Source organism: Mercenaria mercenaria, chromosome 7, assembly GCF_021730395.1.
Source record: "Mercenaria mercenaria strain notata chromosome 7, MADL_Memer_1, whole genome shotgun sequence".
Lineage (NCBI taxonomy): Eukaryota > Metazoa > Mollusca > Bivalvia > Venerida > Veneridae > Mercenaria > Mercenaria mercenaria.
Genome location: NC_069367.1, coordinates 71428243 through 71451174, shown reverse-complemented (window position 1 = coordinate 71451174; position 22932 = coordinate 71428243). Strand labels below are relative to the sequence as shown.

General features: G+C 33.3%; 1 protein-coding gene across 1 annotated transcript in view; it reads left to right on the top strand.

Annotated features, from left to right (window-relative positions):
* LOC123553947 (autophagy-related protein 16-1-like) overlaps positions 1-15752 on the top strand; it is a 41360-nt gene extending 25608 nt beyond the window's left edge. Inside the window, exons 10-13 of the mRNA XM_053548646.1 lie at positions 2748-2832; positions 5529-5576; positions 10150-10248; positions 11245-15752. Coding sequence (XP_053404621.1) covers positions 2748-2832; positions 5529-5576; positions 10150-10248; positions 11245-11338 — 326 coding nt within the window. The 3' untranslated portion in view covers positions 11339-15752. The remainder of the gene's footprint in view (positions 1-2747; positions 2833-5528; positions 5577-10149; positions 10249-11244) is intronic.
* The last annotated feature ends 7180 nt before the right edge of the window (positions 15753-22932 follow it).

The window sequence follows — 22932 nt, the reverse complement described above, 5'->3', positions numbered from 1 at the left end:
GATCTTGGTTCCTTTCTGGAACTGGCCAGATTCCATTATGGGTTCTAGAGTTATGGCCCCTGAAAGGCCCAAAATTAGCTATTTTGACCTTGTCTGCACAACAGCAGCTTCATTTATGATTTGATTTTAACCAAACTTGCACAAAACTTGTGTCACCATAAGATCTTGGTTCCTTTCTTGAACATGCCAGATTCTATAATGGGTTCCAGAGTTATGGCCCCTGATAGGGCCGGAAGTAGCTATTTTGACCTTGACTGCACAATAGCAGCTTCATTTCTGATTTGAATTTAAACAAACTTGCACAAAACTTTAGTCACCAAAAGATCTTGGTTCCATTCTTGAACCGGCCAGATCCCATAATGGGTTCCAGAGTTATGGCCCCTGAAAGGGCCAAAATTGGCTATTTTGACCTTGTCTGCACAATAGCAGCTTCATTTATGATTTGATTTTAACCAAACTTGCACACAACTTGTAGCACAATTAGATCTCGATTCTTTTTTATACGCCCACAGGGACGTATTATGTTATCGCCTCAGTGTCTGTCTGTCTGTCTGTGTGTTGGTTAGCAATTTCCCTTCCGCTCTGTAACTCTTGAACCCCTTGATGGATTTCAGAGAAACCTGACACAAATGTTCACTCATTGAAAGGACGTGCAGAGCGCATGTTTCAGATGGCTAAATTCAATGTCAAGGTCACACTTAGGGGTCAAAGGTCATATGACTTTGTTTTATGTGAATATTGCTCTGCATTTGCATTGCATTGCAGAGCTCTTGTTTGTATTTGGCAGATCCTTCTTTTGTTTGCTTACAATATTTTTTTTTATTACTTCCCTTTTATGTTACTATAAATAGCTTATTTAGTAACTTTTTATGCCCCCGAAGGGGGGCATATTAGTTTTCAACTGTCCGTCCGTTAGTTAGTTAGTTAGTTCGTTCGTTCATCACAACGTTAACTTTTTGCATGAAGGCACTTTACTCGCGAACCACTGCACCCAGGACCTTCAAACTTCACCTGCTGATAGTACTTATTGAGTACACCATCCCTACTGATTTTGGGGTCACCAGGTCAAAGGTCAAGGTCACAGGGGCCAACGTTAACTTTTTGCATGAAGGTACTTTACTCGCGAATCACTGCACCCAGGACCTTCAAACTTCACATGCTGATAGTACTTATTGAGTACACCACCCCTACTGACTTTGGGGTCACCAGGTCAAAGGTCAAGGTCACAGGGGCCAACGTTAACTTTTTGCATGAAGGTACCTTACTCGCGAACCACTGCACCCAGGACCTTCAAACTTCACTTGCTGATAGTACTTATTGAGTACACCACCCCTACTGACTTTGGGATCACCAGATCAAAGGTCAAGGTCACAGGGGCCAACGTTAACAATTTGCATGAAGGCACTTTACTCGCGAACCACTGCACCCAGGGCCTTCAAACTTCACTTGCTGATAGTACTTATTGAGTACACCACTCCTACTGTCTTTGGGGTCACCAGGTCAAAGGTCAAGGTCACAGGGGCCAACATTAACTTTTTGCATGAAGGCACTTTACTTGCGAACCACTTCACCCAGGACCTTCAAACTTTACATGCTGATAGTACTTTAGGAGTACACCAACCCTACTGACTTTGGGGTCACCAGGTCAAAGGTCAAGGTCACAGGGGCCAACATTAACTTTTTGCATGAAGGCACTTTACATGCGAACCACTTCACCCAGGACCTTCAAACTTCACATGCTAATAGTACTTATTGAGTACACCACCCCTACTGACTTTGGGGTCACCAGGTCAAAGGTCAAGGTGCTGCGGGGGCATTTGTCACCATTAGTGACAGCTCTTGTTTATTGTTGGCCGTAGGGAAAACCTGAGACCACTTTTCTGTAGTACAACATGGAAGGTACCTCCATTTTTTAGGTGTATTTTGACATATCTGTACCTTGTGAGAATTTTTTGTTTTTGTTTTTGGTTAAAGCAATGGTACTCAGGTGAGCGATATAGAGTCATCATGACCCTATTGTTTGGTTTTTTAAGATTCTGTATGAGTACAGATCTGGTCTCTACATGTAAGTTAGAACTTACCCCTCTCAAGAGGTGTATTTTGTCTAGTTTTCACAGATAACAAATTTACCTTTCCTGTGGATTGAACTTGTGACGTCCTTTGATTTATAATCTTTTTCTCTACCTGCTGAGATATAACTAGGCTGGCTTGTAGTAATATTCAAACTGTCATTATTTATATAATTGAGGAAACAACTGATATTAGTATCAACAACAGTTTCAAACTGCATCCTTAACACCTTCTGTATTTTATATACAAACACATAGAACTTTAAGTCTTTCTATCTCCTCCTTAGACATTACTTATGGAAAATAAATGAGTGCTAATACAAAGTGCAAGGCTAGTAAAAGGTTTACTCACTGTCTCATAGAACTGAATAGTGTGAGTATTAAACCTTAAAAACCTATATTGTTCATCTTATCAGAGTAACGGTACTGTACAAAATGAAATATTTCAATCTTTGAGAACTCCTTTGATTTCAGTTTTGCAATATCCAAATGTAACTGTATTTTATAGGTTGCTTCAGTCATACTTCATTAGTGTTTTGTAGAAACTACAGATTAAGTGGATATTTTTTCAGTTTTCTTTGTTATTGTATACTTTTGCAGGATGAACATGAAAGCCATAGTTTAATTTGATTTACATATTTAGTGTCATTAATGCAAGGTTTGTTGTTGATTTGATAGACCGAGCAACACTGCTGGCATGTACACGAGAGGACACATTGAAAGTGATAGATCTACGCATGAACCAAGTTGTCTACACATTAAGGTATGTACAATTTCATCGTTTTCATTTTTAGCTCGACTATTCGAAGAATAAGTAGAGCTGTCCTACTCACCACGGCGTCGGCGTCACATCCTGGTTAAGTTTTTCATACCAGTCCACTTTTTGACAAAGTCTTTGGAGATAAAGCTTTGAAACTTTCAACACTTGTTAACCATCACCATGTCCAGTTGTAGGCAAGAGTACATAACTCTGTCAAGCATTTTGACTGAAATCTTGGTTAAGTTTTTCGTACCAGTTCATATTTTGACAAAGTCTTTTGAGATAAAGCTTTGAAACTTTCAACACTTGTTTACCATCACCATGTCCAGTTATAGGCAAGAGTACATAACTCCATCTAGGATTTTGGCTGAATTATGGCCCCTTTTTGACTTAGAAATCTTGGTTAAGTTTTTCGTACCAGTCCACATTTTGACAAAGTCTTTTGAGATAAAGCTTTGAAACTTTCAACACTTGTTAACCATTACCATGTTCAGTTATAGGCAAGAGTACATAACTCCATCAAGGATTTTGGCTGAATTATGGCCCCTTTTGACTTAGAAATATTGGTTAAGTTTTTCGTACCAGTTCATATTTTGTGTAAAGGGTGTGACATATGGCTTTGAAACTTTTATAACTTACTCATTATAATAGTCTCTATCAGTAGACAAGAGTACATAACTCTGTCATCTATTTTGGCAGAATTATGGCCCTTTTTGGATTTGGAAATTGGTTAAGTTTTCGTACATGTCCATGTTTTGTCAAAATTATTTGACATATGGCTTTTAAACTTTAAACACTTGTTTATCATCATGTAGGCAAGAGTACATAACTCTGACAACTATTTTGGCTGAATTATGGCCCTTTTTGAACTTTGAAATTTGTTCAGGTTTTCTTACAAGTCAGCATTTTGTCAAAACTATTGAACTGTGGCTTTGAAACTTAACACTAGTTTATGAACATAATTTCCATCTGTAGGTGAGAGTACATAACTCTGTCAACTATTTTGACTGAATTATGGCCCTTTTTGGACTTGGAAATTTGTTAAATTTTTCATACAAGTCCATATTTTACCTAACATATAACATAACATATTTGCCATCATGGTCACACATTGCCATTTAGTGCAAGACTAATCAAAATTCACAAATACAGGAACATTTTTGTGTTTAATCCATTTTTTATTTTTTCTGAAAATCTATGGTAATATTTTGACCCCATTCTTCAATCAATTTTTCGAATAGTCGAGCGACAGTTCACCTGAGCATAAAGTGTGTTGTCCATCATAAAATTTTTACTATTAACACTGTTGAGGTCACAATTTTAGCACAGTCTTAATGAAAGTTGGTAAGAATATTACCCTCAATAAAAGTTCAATACTGGATTATCTAGGTCAAGAACTAGGTCACTAGGTCAAATCATAGACATTGTTAATGCTCTGGAGGCAGAATTTTCAACCTGATCTTCATGAGACTGGGTAGGAATGTTTTGTCTGTTTAAAATCTAGGATTAATTTGTAACTGCATCACTAAAGAAAAACCTAAGTAATTAAGTCAAATTATAGACAAACTTTGTTAACATTTGAGAGGTCACTTTTTCAACTTTATCATCATAAATCAATGTCAAAGTGTTTTGTTTGTATGAAATCTAGTACCAGTACCTGAGGCCAAAAACTGTCTCTAGCTCATTGAAAAACTTGGTTACTGATCTTCCTGATTTACCAAAACATGGTCAAAATGTTTGTCTCAATGAAATGTCAGCCAAATTAAATACTAGGTCATCTAGGGTAAGACTTGGATCAGGTGAGATATACAATGCATTCAGGGCCCTCTTGTTAGCTGTACCTTGTTTTGTTGTCACCCTTTCGTCCGTTCGGTGTCATGTCATAGAAGTTTTAGATGGGTGCTGGTTTCCCAAAGAAACTGTGGATAAATGCTTTCAAATTTTACACGTATTTTCAGCATCTTGAGATGACCTCGCAGGACAAGTGACATAATTCTAGCTTCTGTTTTGTCAAAAGTGCATCCTTTTCAACTTTAAATAACTTTTGTTAAATTTTTACATGTAAGCATGTTTCTCAGAAATTGCAAAGCAAAACGTTTCTTTGATGTCATGAGTTTACCTTACAAGTTACATATTTATAGTCTTTTCTTGTTAAAACTAAAAATGTATTCCATTACACAGAAATGTCTTTCAAGTTTTGCATGTAAGCATGTGTGACCAAATTTTACCAAACTCTACACACACCTTTGGCATTGTTAGATGACCATACAGACCAGACTTCATAACCCTGACTTACAGTTTTTCAAATATTATGCCCCCTTTTCACTTAGAGATCTTGATGAAAGTTTTGCATGTAAACATGTCTGTCAGGAACTGAATGCTTTCAAACTCTTCATAAGCTTTTGGTATTTTGTGGTTTCAGATAGTTCAGTGTGCTATTGTTTGGCTTTCTTATTACATTTATGTTGCATATACATGTTGTTGTGACTGTTTGCAATAAAATTAGTTAACCCAGTTAACAAGAAAGTTCTCTTTCAGGCTGTTTTTGCCATTGAATTATAAAATCATTGTGCATTAAAAATGAAATAAGACTAACATTCGTATGAAAGCATAACGGCGTCATTAGATGTACCTTTATAATTGGTTGGAGTTAGAAGATCTTAATAAAGTTCATTTCATTGTTTGTTGTGTATTTTCAGTGCTGACAACTTCAAAGTAGCATTTGACTATTCTAGAGCAGTTTTTAGGTATGTATCTGTGCATCATCTTAGTCGGTACACCATAAGATCTTCTTTTAGATACTGTGTAAACATTTTGTAACTTGGGGGAAAAAGTAATGTCTAGGTTTGTTTTATTACACAGAAATGTATATGTAAATTTTGTGCCAAAGAATTTTCTCTGAACTTCAATTAGTGGACTGATTTTTTGTCAGTCATTCATATCATTTCTTGAAATGAAGATTCACCCTTTAATATTTTGTGGGAAAAAAAGAACAACATAAAAATTGATGCAATTTTTATACATTTTCAAATAAGGTACACAATGTATGTTCCAAGAGTGCTTTCAGAATGAAGCCCTAATGCTTGCAATATGCCAGAATAGACCCTGCCTTTTCATATGTAGAAAGTTTCAGCTACAAATGTTTAGTTTATTACTGTTGTAAACAGATTAGAGAAAAAAAATATCAGCTTGTAAGAGTTACCCTTTGAACAGACTGCTTCCAGGATTTCTGCCAAGCCAAGGGATTTTACACACTGAAATCAAAGTGTGCCGTTGATTAGATTCTAACCTGTTTCATTAGTGTTCAAATTTTAACCCTTTAATTGTTGATGCAGAATAAATTAGTTGTAAGATTTCAAGGAACCTGGAGTACCTGACTAAATCAGTTTGACAGAATTCTGTTGTACAAAACATATTATTACATGACTCCATATATAAATTGACAATCCATGGTTTATGTCTTAAAATTCAGGCCAATTTGTAGGGTCAAAGTCAAATCAGAAGGAATAAATCTTTGAGATTTATTTTTGAATCATGTTAAAATAACTTGATGAATGGTTTGCTGTCTATTAGTCAAAACTATTAGCCCTCAGACCTTGTGAAAATAGTTCTGACTATAGACTGGTGAACCATTAAATAAGTGTATACTGTATAAATGAAATACATGTAGTATTAATGTTTGATATTCAATGGTTTACTGGACAATAGTCAAGATTATTACATGACTATGTATATAAATCACCAGTCCATGGTTTGTGCTGTAGACCAGTCTGTAGTTCAACACATGTAGTCAAATCTTAAGAAAATAAAACTTTGAAATTTTGAAATTATTTCTAATGTCATGTAATAAAACACACAGAATTGCTTGTCGGCATGAGAAAGAATTGACCTAATGACTGATATTGCAGAAAATCGATATCAGGGGAGACAACAGCTATATGGTATTGGTAACAGGTGACCGGTATTGCAATGTCGATCCAAAAGAACATTTAATATGTAATTTTCTGAATCATAGCATTATAAACATGCTATTTTATAATAATTAAATTAAATTTTCATACTCAGTATAAAATATCTATAAGTAATAAAAATCATATTTTCATATAAAAATCATATTTTCATACATATTCTTATACAAGAAGAATGTATATTTCAACATTTAAATTGTGGGAAATCTAAAATAGGGCTTTGCTCTGTTGCTCATTTTAACATAAAAAGCTGCATACTTAGTAATAAAGTTACTGCAAGTCTGCAACTGTTCATACATCTAACATATTTACATTGTGTAAACTTCGACAAATATCATTGTTTAAAATTGACATTTTCTACTTATGAAATCTTATTGCAATATCAGTGCATACCAATCTTGAGTATGTGCATACACATCTTGTGTATTTCTTGACTATTACTGTTTTGACATAGACTGTTTCAGTAATTCATACAGTTTTGTTTTAATACCTAATTCATCCAATTTCTGTTTGATATCATTTACTGACAATTCATTAGCATCACACATAGAAATGACCGTTTTCTGGTACGAACAGTCTGCTTCTTTAATGTCGCATCCATTTTTAAGTCACAAAAATACATATATAAGTTGTTTTGTTTTTTGTACCCCCCCCCCCCCCCCCCCCCCCCCGACAACAAATTTGTAAGTGGGGGTATACTGGTTTCAGGTTGTCTGTCTGTCCGTCTGTCCATAGACGCAATCTTGTGCGCACCATCTCTCCTTATCCCCTTGACAGAATTTAATGAAACTTCACACAAGTGATCAGTACCAACAGTAGTTGTGCATGGGGTATGTTAGGTTCTTTTAGAAAAAAATTTTGCAGAGTTATGGGACTTTGTTTTTTTGTTACTATACTATATACATAGACACAATCTTGTGCGCACCATCTCTCCTCATCCCCTTGACACAATTTAATGAAACTTCACACAAGTGATCAGTAACAACAGTAGTTGTGCATGAGGCATGTTAGGTTCTTTTAGCGACAAAAATTGCAGAGTTATGGGACTTTGTATCTTGTTAACATACTATGTACATACAGTCTGCAGTATGCAATCTTGTGCGTGCCTAATCTACCAAACCCTTACACACAATTTAATGAAACTTCACACAAGTGATCAGTACCAACCCTAGTTGTGCATGGTGCATGTTACATTCTTTTAGATAAATATTCTGCATAGTTATGGGAATTTGTTTTTTGTTACTATACTGTATACATACAGTCTATATACATACAGTCCACATAATTATGCAATCTTGTGTGCGTCAAATTGCAATGTACTGTGTCAGTGCATGCGGGGGGTACATTCATCACCTTTAGTGATAGCTCTAGTTTTATAGGTTTTTACTTTTTTACTCTGAAATGTTTGAATATCATACGTATATCAATTCAGTAATTCTTAACATATTGGAAAAATAGGAACTTTAATGAATCGAAATTTATGGTATGTTTGTAAATTTAAAAAAAAAAAAAAAGGTAGTGGCAACCAGCGTGGTACAGGTATTTTGCCGTATTCAAGCAGACATTACTCATTTTAATATAACTACACATATTTCACCAATATATGAAAACTGTTTGCAAAATGAAAAATATGCAAAAAATTATAATGGCATGATAATTATATCTTGCAATTACAAAAAAAAAAAATGCCCGTAATTCAAAACGCAGTTATGGCCTTATCAGTGTTGTAAACGTCTGTGTTGTTTTAACGCTCCTTATTTAGAGGTAATTGGCAAGTTTTATAAAAAGGATTTACGCGTGATGCATACAACATTTTATTACTTCTATAAACTCTAATTGAATAAGATTACAGTATAGAAATAGGTTTTATGTAAAATTATTTTGAATTAAACATGTACAATAAATTATGAAAGTAAGTTAATCACGACGACTGTTATGATAACTGAAAAGCTCATGAAACCAGGTAAAATTTTCACGAAAACAAAAATAATTATTAAGTTACTGAAGTAAAAATCAATTCTGTTTTAAATGCAGATACTTTATTTACATTGCAAAAACATTCTTGTACACAAAAATACTACGGACATATTTTCCACCATTAATTTGATCAAGGCAGACCTTGAATTTATTTACTAAAATTTATTAATGTATGTGCTATTTGATGACACAACTGAAAGACTTCTGTCTGTTTTACTTTTTTGTACAGTAACTGATTAGAAAAAATACCGACAGATTGCATTTGTGATCCAATGGCCGATAGAAAAACTTTCTCTTTTAATGTTTAATTGACATAATTGGCATAATTAAAACTGATATTTAAATGTATATGAAATACGGTGAAAACAACAACATAAGAAGAATGGACATCTCTTTCTTTTTAGAACCGAAATATTCATTGCAATATTTAATTGAATTTCATATGTTGTTAATTTGTGATATTAACACAAAATGAATTACTCGCGAACTAAAGTTACATTAAATAAAACTTACACGAATAAAACATTAAAACACAAATTAACTAAACTGATTAAATCATAACATTAACCTTTTGATCACAATACCGCATGTTCACGCGGCAATAATATCATCTGCATATGACACTACAACAACAACTTCGCGCTGAAGTTATTTTCTTCTTCCAAATTAGTGGAAATAAACTGTCTGAGAACGAATCAAATTTTTATTTCACAAAAATGAAATAAATATCAATCAAAAGATAAATTCAATGAGAGTAGTAAATTACTTGCACCCAAGCCTTCATATCAATGGTTTTATACAAAAAATTGCTTTTTAGAAACCCATGTATGAGATTTTTACACATTTTATATGGAAAATAGAAGGGAAAAAATGAGGAAATGATGGTATTTAATATCATGTTGGGAACGAATCAAAAATAAAGATAACATTTTATTTAAAAATACCATGTGATGAATCAGATGTTGAACTTTAGTAATATTTTTGCACCTAAGGTTTCTTATTTTTAGTAATTTTGTTATTAAGTAAAATGTGTACACGCCCTTCATATTTCTATATAGAAAATCTGACCGCTATCGATTATTGGCCGGAGGAATATTCTTCGGTATGTCAGTAAGTGTTTAGCCTAGGATGTTATGGGGTTCTGTGAATAACCTGAATTTAACACAAATTAAAACTAATGTTATGTTTTCATCAGCTAAATAATTCAAAATGGACTTACTGTGCTACAAGGTAATATACAGATTATTGTCTTGCTACCTGGGTGTATAGCAGTAAAATATTGACTGGTTAACTTATAACCAGTCTTGTAATAATAAATTGACTTTAATATAAGGATTGAATAAAAGCAACAAAAAATGTATGTTGTAATTTTCAGTCCTGATGGTAGTTATGCAATGGCAGGATCCTCTGATGGAACGTTGTATATCTGGAATATAAAGAAAGAAAAAGTCGAGAGAACGCTGAAGGAACATACGTAAGTCTTCTTGTGTTTTAGAATTGTTCATCAATTTCAACATTATAATGGATTTAACCAGTTTTTAAAGCTTTATGTAATTTAACTTTAGTTCATCATACTGATTACAACTACAAAACCAGTTGGTACTTGTAATTTTAAATCAGGATAAATGTTTTCAAGCTTACAGAATGATGAAGTTATAATCAATGGGAAAATGAATGTAGATAGAAATAAGTACTGGTTTTACAGGGGCTTCTCTGGCCAAATGGTTAAAGTGGCTGTCTTCAAATTGCTTGTTCTTCATATCTGTTGGATAAAGGCCTGCTTGAGTCATCACATTAGGGACCCATCAGGATAGCTTGCTGAAGGTAGTTAGCTCTACCCAGTTCTGTACCCAGGTGTTTACCCAGGTGTCTGCTCAGGTGTCTGCCCAGGTGTCTACTCAGGTGTCTGCCCAGGTGTCTACTCAGGTGTCTGCCCAGGTGTCTGCCTAGATGTCTATGCCCAGGTGTCTGAAATAATGTCTGAAGAAACAGCGGCGAACTTCCACTATTCAAACTGGAAAGTTTATTATGACTTAAATTGTGCAGGTGTTATGTAATAGCCATCAAAACTGATTTTACTTGTTATTTAAGCAATTGAATGCCCTCATATCCCTATATCTGGAAATTATTTTACCATATTGTTACTTACTGGTATGTTGGTACTTTTCAGTCAGTTAGGTTGAGGACAAAATTCTGGAAAAAAATTGTTTCATCTAGAAAATTTGATGTACTGTTCTTTCATTTTCCTGTAAGTCAGAGTCTTACTTTATGGAACTTTAGTTCAGAAACCAAAATATAACATTGCTACTTGTCTATTTCAAGATCATATGCAGCAGAAAGCCAATCAGATGTTGACATCCAGACTAAGTGTTATAATAACAAGGTGCTTCTTGTATAAAGATGCCAAGATATATTTAGTTTACATGTAAGACCTAACGCTTATTATTCAGATTCTATTTTGATATTTCAGGCATGCTATAATGGCCTGTTCCTGGCATCCATCGGGCTCTGTCATACTCAGCTCAGAAAAACAGAAGAAAGTAGTTCTCTGGTCGGACATTTAATGCAACATTTGGAATTTTAGTGTGTTCATCCAGAACAACAAAATTTAATGCTGAATGTTTGTTTTCTGTGTGTATATATTATGCAACAAAGGAGTGCAGACAGATAAACAGAAAAACAATAAGTTAAGATTAGCTTTATTTTGATTCGGCAAGACATATACCAGTAACATAAGCTCTTAAGAGCTTTCTTTAACCAACTATATAACAAGTGTATGTTAACAAAATGTTAAATGACTACAATTAAGCAGTGATTATATAACAGCATAAATTCTATGAGAAACATGCTTATTGTACCAACTGTGGTTTAAAACTGTTTGAAAGAAGAGATAGTTATGAGGTGACCAGGAATATGAGGCAAAATTGCTGTAATTAAAAACATCTAAAATCATAGTTGTTCCCAAGGTTGTAAGGACAGCATCATGGTGTAAATTTTCTGTTTTAAAATCTTTGCTAAGTTACAAATAACAGTAATCATGCTAACTTGTAACATTTCTGTGACAATTTTCTCTTCACTGCTCCTCAAACATAAGACAATACCATTGTTATGTTACATTTTTCATAGGGGCTATAAGGGTAGTACATGTAATAGGTTCTTTTTGAATTTTCAGAACATCTTTTATTAGTTTTGGATTTACCATCCAGAAACTATTTTGTTAGGGTATTTTCATTTGTATAATTCAGCAAATTTTGAAACAAAAACGTTTTAAAATCTCAATTATAGCTTAATTTGTTGATGATTTACAAAACCTTCAGGCAGTAAAGCAACATTTACCTGTAAACTTTGTGAAAATGGATCATGTTTTTTTCTTGCTTTTTTGAAGGGCCAGAATTTTACACAAATTTACACAAATTTTTATTTTGTTATAAAATCAACATTATTAGAGGTATCTTTAAAATTCAAAATTTTCCTGCTACCTCCCCATGGAGACTTTTAGATATATGTGTATCTTACATTTTGATCATGCAAAATGTAGGAGAGACATTTTGGTCATGCAAAATGTAGGAGAAATTAAGAAAAATATTGTTACAGATTTGATGGATTGAACAGTACGGCATTTGTATTTTCTCTGTATGCGTACAGTAAAAAATAGACGCTCAAATTCAGTATACGTTTGTTATGTAATGCTTACATTGACTACCAGTCCCAAAATATGTTTTTTTTAAACTGATTTCTTTACAGATTATTGATGGATTGTTGTATATATCTGTATGTCTAAAATAACATATTAGCTGAACTACTGTAGAATACATGTACTTCTAAACTTAGCAGCCAGAGAAACATAGGAAAAGTCAAAGTTTGAGGCATTTTTAGCCATATTGTACTGTGGTCTAATTGAGAGGTTGACTATTTCATTGCAATGATCAGATCTTCATATGTTTTGAAGGAGTTTATGATTTTCAGTAGCATTGCATATGGAATATTTTGCCATTTTAGTGAAATTGAGAGGTCATAAGTTTCATGTAGTACATCTTTATCTGAATTTTTCTTTCTGAATCATTTATCCAGGCTTTAATTCTATCCTAAACAAAGGTCCAGACACATATAGATTATTGTACCAATTTTGTTTAAATGCAGGTATTTGTCAAAACGTCTTTCAAGAAAGTTGATTTAAACCAGGGTGTAGTTTGTATAGTTTTTAGACCATTTCCTAGTAGTATTTGTAGTCAAAACCATGGTATTGATACAAATTAATTGAACATAGACAGGTATTATTCAATTTTTAGCTTGACTTTTCAAAGAATAAGGAGAGCTTTCCTACTCACCAAGGTGTTGACGTCACATCTTGGTTAGATATTTCAAAGCAGTCCACATTTTGACTATTAACCTTTTGACATATAGCTTTTAAACTTTCAGCAGTTGGGTACCATCACCATCTCCAGTTTTAGGGAAGAGTGCATAACTCCATCAAGGATTTTGTCTGAATTATTGCACCTTTTTACTTAAAATCTTCGTTAAGTTTTTTGTACCAGTTTATATCTTGTGTTTGACTGTGGCTTTGAAACTTGAATCACTTGTTCATTATAACAGTCTCTATATGTAGGCAAGAGTATATTACCCTGTTGAGTATTTTGGCTGAATTACGGCCTTTTTTGGACTTGGAAATTGGTTCAGTATTTATAAAAGTCCATGTTTTGTCAAAACTATTTGACATGTGGCTTTGAAACTTTGAACACTTGTTCATCATCATTATCTCCATCTGTAGTCAAGGGTTATGGATTTTGGCCTGTTTTGGACTTGGAAATCTGTTAATTTTTTTGTAGCAGTTCATATTTAGTCTTAATGTTTTGATATATGACTTTTTGAACTTTGACTATTTGTTTACCATCTTAGTTACCATATGTAGGCAAGTCTACATAACTAGGACAAAGATTTGGGCTCAGTTATAACCCTTTTTTGACCCCACACTTACATCAATTTTTCAAATAGTCGAGAGTGCTGTCAACAGACTGCTCTTGTTTGTTTTATATTTTTACTCTTCCTGGTTCTCATTTAGTTTAAACTTTTTGAAGTTTGCAAATCTAGGTTTGAACAAAAAAAAACATTTGTTGTTTTAATGTAATTTACTGAGAAAGTACTACTGTAACAGTAGAATATATGATTCAGGCAGAGATACCATTAGTAAAAAAAATTATGGCAGTTAATATTGTGTACATTTTTTGTTTTTAGTCTTTGTTTAAATATGAAGTAATTTACCTGTCAAGGAACCACCAGATGTATATTAATGCATGATTTTTTTCTTGAGCATAATAGATTCTGCTTAATAAGTTATGACATAAGTCTGAGTTACTGTAAACATACCCTGTATTATCTTAAACATGACATTATGTTGTGATTTAGGTCATATTATGTTATTGATACATTTGTTTTTGTGCAAGAGGTTACTGATGATGAACATTAAGTGGAAAGTCAGTTGCTTACACCAGCATTTGCAAACCATCTGTACTTTTATGAATTGGTGTAATTCATTTAAGCTTCTTCTAAAATATTATGCAAGTCATATTTTCATTAGTATGTCAAGTCATTTTTCTTTGTTGTTGATGTATTATGATAATTTTTTCTGTCCTAATATTTCTATTTTAAAAATGCATGTATCAGAAAGATAAAGCTTAAGTTCCTATGAGTATAAAAAAAAATGTGTTTCTATCAGTCAGATATATATATTCCTTGCTGTATTGATTTGCCACTCACAGAACTTCTATCTTTTCTTTCTTACAATTAGTATAGATAGGGTAATGATAGTGGCACTTTTTTAATTTTTTGTTTGTTTTGGGTTTAACGCAATTTTTCAACAGTATTTCAGTCATGTAACGGCGGGCAGTTAACCTAACCAGTGTTCCTGGATTCTGTACCAGTACAAACCTGTTCTCTGCAAGTAACTGCCGACTTCTCCACATGAATTATCAGAGGTGGAGGACGAATGATTTCAGACACAATGTCTTCTATCAGATCGTCACGGAGAAGTCACTTTTTTTTTTTTTCTTTTTTTTCTTTTTTTTTTAAAGATAATCAGCAGACATAACTACAGTGTTATTCTTATTTCATAGTTTGTAAAAGTTTATGACATAATGCTGCTGTATGTTCACACCTGTTTTAGACTTGCATGCCAGAGTGGCCACATGCCACAGTGTCCATGTGCCACAAATGCTTGAATATAAACAAAAATGAAAACCTGGAGAAAATTACCAAACCTATAAAAGTCTCATTGTAGTATTTCAGCAGAGAAAAAAAAAAACTATCAGGACAATTAGCAAAACTTATTTTGCAACACTTGATATGCTGATGTTTTATTTAAAATTTATTGGAGGAATATATGAATTTATAAAATTTGGCAGGCATACTTTTAGAAATATTCAGTGAATATTACTTTGAACTTATGAAATTTCAAAACAGTTCATTGAATATTTTATGATGACATCCTTTGTTTAAGCCACAACATATGCTTAGAGATGTATTGTAAATCAGGTAAAATACACGTTGGTTTAATTTCATGTAACTAGGGTAACACACAAATTCATAATTCTTATGATTATAAGGAAGTATTTTCTCTAACAAATATTTACTACATGATTGTACACATTTGAAATCACAGCTTCTGTATTGACTGTGTTTTATTATGGTGATGGCAACATTAGATTTGTTTAAAATGGTTGCTACTTTTATTTTGGAGATAATTTAGAACCTGTTTATTATCATAAATCATGTGTTAGATTTACTACTGATGCTTCTTTGGCCATTTTTGTTTTGTTTTTCTGATAGTGTGATGAAGTGCTATAAACCATTTACTCTTACCTTTCCATAGAACTGCATCGTAATTTCTTGCATTTCTACTACTTTTTGCTGAATTCTTTATTCTGTGATAATAGCATAACAAATTTATTATTCTTAAATAAAATGTGTTGAAAATATGTTAAAGTTGGTTTACTTATTCATTATGTTCCCCAAAGTAGAAAGTAGTCCTTTCAAACCTTTGTTGACAGACACAATGCACACAGACACATATGTATATAGGGCCTACACAAACACGCGCACAAACAGACAAACACGCACGCAGACACACGCACACAAAACATCCTATCCAGAAAATTTGCCTTGCCAAAACATCCTAGGCCAAAACGTCCGTCCACCTTAAAAAAATTCTATCTATTTGGGGCATTTCTTTATTAAAAGAAATGTTCATCAGAAATTTATTTGGGAATATATTACAAATTTCACCATGTGCTCACATTTAAATTTGATATTAAGAAAAATGTGACATTCACTCATCTAAAGTTTTCTTTTACTAGATAGATAGACAAAGTGTTCCTCAGTATAGATGAAACACAATAATTTGATTTTTGATATTTTAAAAATGTTAGATGAAAAAGTTTATTTTGTATATACATGTAGACAGAAACATTTGTACACCGAAAGATTTTAAAAATGCAAAACCCAGATAAACATCAATAAAACATTGTCTTTTCGTCGATCTTTGTTCAGATTTATTTTGTTTTATAACATCACATCTTTCGCCCATTCATAGAAACTTTATTAAAATCTATCGCGACTGTCATTTTTTTTATTGATTTAAAACAACCCCTGCTACCTAAATTAGAAAAATCGGCATCGTGTATAGTCTCCTTGTGCATTGATTCGTGCTCATTGAATATTGAACGGCGAATATCGGAAATATTTGAAATTCGGGCTGTTAGTATGTCGGTTTACTCTTAAACAAGCGCTTGGAGTAGTTCTTGAACTTAAAAACAAAAACAAGATCTGAATTTCAAAATCAAGATTAACCAGTTCTAAATGAACAGGGTTTCGTGTTCCGTGAATGTATATAGCGGGGACTTGTATTTTGATATATGCACAATGCAATGACAGAGAGTTGTGTTACAAAAAAACCTTGAAATCGTATCTCTAAAAAAAAATCATCTTCATAAAGATATAACAATGGATAGATTAAACATTAAACACCTTTCCATAAGAGAAGTATTTACATTCTTTTATTTCTACACCAACACCAAAACATTTAGTGCTGCTGCACTGCCTCTTCATTTCATTTGAATACCATCGACTTTCTGTGCAAAACTTATGTTTGGCTTAAATTTGCCATGGTTTTCAAGAGTTAGTAACATCACTGTCAATATCAGCAAACATTGTCTCCCTTGATCTCAGTGTGCTGGACCATGTTCCGCTTGGCCTTGTGGAATGAAATAATTCAGAAGTTGTAACATACAATAACTAGCTAACAAGTCTCGTTCTGAGTTAAAAGATGATTTCTTTTACCAGATTTCCAACCACTCTAGTGCTGGATCACATGAAATTAATTTGCACCAAGACGTATTTTATAGTGTAAGTGGGGTTCTAGTATTGCTATGCCTCCAGACTGTGTTGAAGTTATTTACTTCAGGAGATGCGTTCCACATACTCTCTATAGAGCACTGCTACTTTCTTTCTGTTCATAACTGCTATCTCGTGCACGAAGATATTTGCAAGCACAACAGACATCAGAAACATCGTGAACATAATCCGGCATGTGATACATTCTGAAATAATAAAAGCTTACTTTTATCAATCATAGTCTTTTTCTAATATATTGTTTCAGACATGGGCTTCCACTGACCTTCCGTAATCAAATCAAATGGCTTCCTTACATGACGAAATCTACCTTTCAAGCGAACCTCCCCGGTGAGAGGCAAGTGATTCGAAGTGACCTTAATCACTCGGCCACGGAGGCCCCAGCATCTGATATCACCATATATTTTATATAGATTTTTTTTGCATAAGTGTTGGAAAATATGATTTAGAAGACAGATTACGAGAGTAAAGTTAACAGAAAACAATACACTAAGATTTGAAGGTACATTGTATACTGAAGATATTTGAAACTGTTTACTATTAAAAGTCGTTGTTATGTAACAGCTTTGACTATTTTAGTTGCACGCATTCAAACCACGGCAAGATTTTACTAATCTCGCAATACAAGGACGTTTAAAGTACTTTTAAGGGTTATTTTTGCGTACGTGCAGGTAGGCCTTCAAACCAGGAAAATGAATACAAGGTGCTGCGTCCATGCAGGTAGGCCTTCAAAACAGGAAAATTAATACAAGATTGTTTACAGATATTTTCAAACTAATCTTGTAGTTAAAATCTTTTTTTTTTCTGCATGTTTGCGACATTTTGTCAACATTATAATTAAAATACTACAAATGATATATACATGTATACCAAGTAGCGGCGCTCTGTATTTCCATGAAAAAGTAGATACATGTACTTTATAACATACTTAGAAATTAAGATATTGAATGTAATGTAATCACACATGATACATGCAAATATTTTACTTCAAATTTCATAAGATCTATCATGCATTAGAGAACAATAAAACAATCTTTAGTATCAAAATTATCCAATTTATAACACTTTTTGATAAAGTCCGACTATTTTTAGTGTATTAAACATATTCTTATTCTAAGTATAAATTTGATTAATCCATTGCTTATCTAGATAAAGTAAAGCACCCATTGAATTTCATAACTAGTGGTATGATCAGTATAAAAACCTCTGTCGTCAATGCAGTGCATGAACTTGACTCTAATATTTTACTCATTGCAATGTTGAAAAGTGTTTTAATTTTGTAAAAATTATTGCGATTTATTCTTGTCCGTGCATTCTACCATCTGCTACACAGGGATCCGACACATGCTATGATAGAGGAGAAAAAAATGTTTCAATGTTTTTAAATAAAATTCATGAACTTATATGTAAAAAAAAATAAAACACACATAAACCATATATAAAGAGATTCCTTAATTTGGTGTAGACATTCGGTTGTTTGTTATACACACACGATATTTTGTATTACCATGATGCCTTTCAGGTATAAAGCGAACTCTTACACCCAAGGCTGGATCTTAAGCCAAACAATCAAAAACTGCTGAAAATCGAAGTGGCTTGTCTGATGAATAGAAAAGAAAGATGATGGAGGAGTTAGTTCCTGCAGTAACAAAAAGTGTAGTGGAAACTCTGGTTGCCATGCAGGTCCTACCTTCAGCAAACTCTAACCCTACACCATCTGCTGAGGAACGTGACAATAGTCCAAGGGAACAACCTTCCGATGAAGCCGGGAGGTGCATCTTCTTTACCAATTAATTTACATGTTAACCAGAAAGTTAGAATAATATCTGGGCGAATGAATATGTTGATTTTGCACTTCTGCAGGCAAGCGACAATGATCCCGAAGACCAGGAATCAATAAGAATGATGGAATAGACTGCAGGAGTTATGGTAACATCATGAAGAAAATACCAAACCTGAAAGCCATTGTCTCCCCACCAAAATGGTTTGCAGCTTTCAATTGTTATGTTGCCATCTACTCAAAAATACCGAAGTTTTGGTTGGGGATTGTGTTCCACTATCTGTGGCGTAATTTTGGGACCCAACCTTTGATAATTTTTATGTTTTGTTATTTATTATATTGTTCTTTTAGTAGTCATAGGAATATGCGTTATTAGTTTATGTACAGTTTTGTATGATTTGTTTTGTTGCATTTTGAAAAATGTTGTTTACATGTTGCTTACTTTAATGCATTTCTTCAAATCATCATACTTAGAAAACTTCGGTGACGTCGCCGTCCTATGGAAGAAAGAACCTAAACACCTCATAACAGCAATACCTGATGGTAATCAAAGAATTTAAGGAATTGAATTGAAAACTCTTACTAAATTTGATCTTTTAGTGTCAGTATACGTACCCTCAAGAGGCAGTGCAGAGGCTGAAACTGAATTTTGTGAATGCATAGACCAGTTTGAAGAAATTATCATGAAATACCAAGGTACACATGAAATTTTATTCGGAGTGGATTTGAACACAGATCTAGCAAATGAAAATAACCTTATTTTCGCACTTTAGGCCTACCCTGAACCGATGTAGAAGAGGCAGAATGTCGGATGTTTTCGGCAATATTCGTAATATTCCGATCTCATAATGTAGTTTGCACATAATGTTATTTGCACCGCATATAAAGTTGAAAGCACCGGATATAAATATAAAGGTACAGCATATACAGTTAAACGAACCGTATATACAGTTGAAAGCACAACATATACAATATAATGCGCCACATTCAAAGTTAAAATCACCGTATGTAAATTTAAAAGAAATGCACATACAGTTGTAGGTACCTCATATACATATGAAAGTTGAAAACACCGCGCATAAGTAATTTCGATACAAAGTTATAAGCACAGCATATGCAGTTGAAAGCACCACATATACAATTGAATGCACCACATATACAGTAGAAAGAACTGCATATAAAGTTAAAAAGACCACAAATGCAGATGGAATCACCGCATATACTACTAAAAGCACCACATGTACAGCTGAAACAATTATATACACAGTTACAATCATCGCAAATACAGATGGAAGCACCGCTTATACAGTTAAGCTCTTTATACACATGTACAAACTGTATATAAGGGTAGAGGCATTTCATATACCGGTATATGTACATCATAAAGTGCTATATCAACATCAGAACAGCTAGGGCGTTCCATAATAGACACTAGCATTACATGTATTTAATAACTTTTTTACAGAAACTTAAATGTATTCTTCCAATTTCTTTAGATTTAGAGTTACCCCAGATTTCACATGAATAGTTCAATATAGATAAAACAAAAGCATCGAATAATTTGCATAGCGTTCCTGGACTAAGTTCAAATTCCCTACATTTACACAAAAGTACATTCATTACTTTAATGCTTTACAAATTAAATGTTCTTGATTTAATGATGTTTTCTTTTTTTTTTTCTTTTTTTTTAAAAAATCCCTGTTTTAATCATTAGAAAAACTGGCTAATTTATGTACCTTTTAACGGTGCATTGACCTAAACGAATATTTAATATTTTTTTCCGACGACGTGGCATCTCTCCATAAGTACGGCTATTCCGTGAATTTTTTTTTGGAGGTGTAGAGTGTCAATTTGCGTTGTTATATTTTCACAACATCGTTATTTTATTTTTTTTCACAAAATGACATGCTAAACAATGTTTTCAAATCAACAAGGAAGAATAAAGAACAAATGTGTCGTACCGTCAACTATCTTTGAGCTTATTTCGAAAAACATGTGTCGATATTTGTAAACATCTATTCAAACTTTAAATTCCTTGTGAAGTACCGACAACGTCTTAATGCGCATTTTAAAACAAAATACATTGTTTACAATACTTTATAGTTTATTTATAACACAATAACAAAGCATAAAGCTGTTCCAGTTAAATGAAACCCTAACCTTGGTGCTTCACAAATTTTGATGTTTTTTTTTTTTACACTCAGACAGTCATCCATCATATTTTTGGAGAAAAAGTAGATCGTTTTGTAAACTTGATATGTATCACAGTCCTTTAAAAACAATTTGTAACTAATGGAAAGTTTTCTAGTGTAAAATTCAATAAATGTAGAATATAAATGCATGTGTAAATATTTATATTTGTTTAGGTATATGTCTTTTCCGTATAAACTTTTATGCTAGTTGGATGGAAGGAAACTTTATTTCAGTTGAAATATTTGCTCATGCTCAATAAGAACAATAATATAACTTTCTAGATAGTTTTCACTAGTATTCATCGTTACTTAAGAAAAACAATTAACATAATAACGTTTCTTTACATTTCTGTACATGTTTGTAACTCTGTCCGTTAGTAACTGGAAGAAATATACAACCTGCTGTTAGATAATACTGCTGCGTTACAGATAGAAGTAGAACAAGGCTGCAGCTGTATCTTATATATTTAGGAGATATTTCGTCTTAGCTTTCTATACCAAGATGTCTTTCAACCCTTTTTAATTAAAGCACTGAAGTACTAATTGGGCGATTGTCTTGTCTGTCTGAGGGAAATTTTGGGTTCGAACCCAACTACCAACATGATTGTGGTCTAGTCCTGTTCCTTCCCTAATACGATGGTTAGGAAAATTGACCACAGCAAGGAAAATTGACCGCCTTAATATAACGTTAAATACTGTTGAAAACGGGTGTTTAAACAAAAATCGCTTACATCACCCCTCCCCCTCCAACCCCATGAAGCAAATTGGAGCAAAGCACTTTTTACAACAGTACTTTCAGCTTTCAGCATTCGTCAGAATGTTGTTAAGTACAAAAATTGTCAAAAACTAAACTGCCGTTAAATCAAATAATATTATAGTTTCTATTGTAAATGTAAACATTTATTCTGTTAAAAAATATAGCATGTACGCTGTCTCGGTATACAAATCGTAGAATGTGGTTATTTGTTTCTTCTCACGTTACTGTGGCAATTCCATGCAGCGCTTGTCTCCCTAGCAACTGATCTGGAAGAACTGATTTTTAAAATTTCCTTTTACATTCTACACATTTTGTGCTCATTATTTATTGTATTATAAGCAAAATCATACCTAGTAAAAGTAAATTTTTTATTAAAAATATAATTATAATGCACAGTATAATTCATATCGACGTTTTCTATGCATGAAACTGTGCTCAGAACAAGTCTGCAATAAGTCTGGTTGATTTCGTAATGTTTGTTTGATGAGCTATTTATAGACCGATGCCATAGTCCATGGAAAGCCGTTTCCATTTAAATAACATAAACATTATCTAAGTGTTTCGATAAAATTTTAATTAGAAATACAGTATTAAATTTTGTTAAATACACCTTACATTTCGCATGATTTATTAGCTTTATCTCTGCATATTGCACAGTGTGTATATTATGCCATTGAGTTTTACCTTACCAAAGACGAAAAAGCTCCATTCATCATGGTGGCTGATTTCTGACATTTCGTACTGGCGTGTTGGCGGGGCGAAAACACGACAAATTTGTCGTGTCGGCGCTCTCTAAACGTCGAGTTTTCGCGTATAATGTGTCGTGTTATCTGAAAGGATCACAGAGAGCTGTATGACACAATCATTTACAGAATACGTAGAAATTATAGCATTCTATGTATTTTGGACAGCTATACATATCTATATGCCATGCATGTTATTACTGTTCTGCTGAAATGTTAGGACTATTTTGGGTGTTGCTTATAGGCAGATCATATTAAGGGAATCTGAACCATATTGTTAACC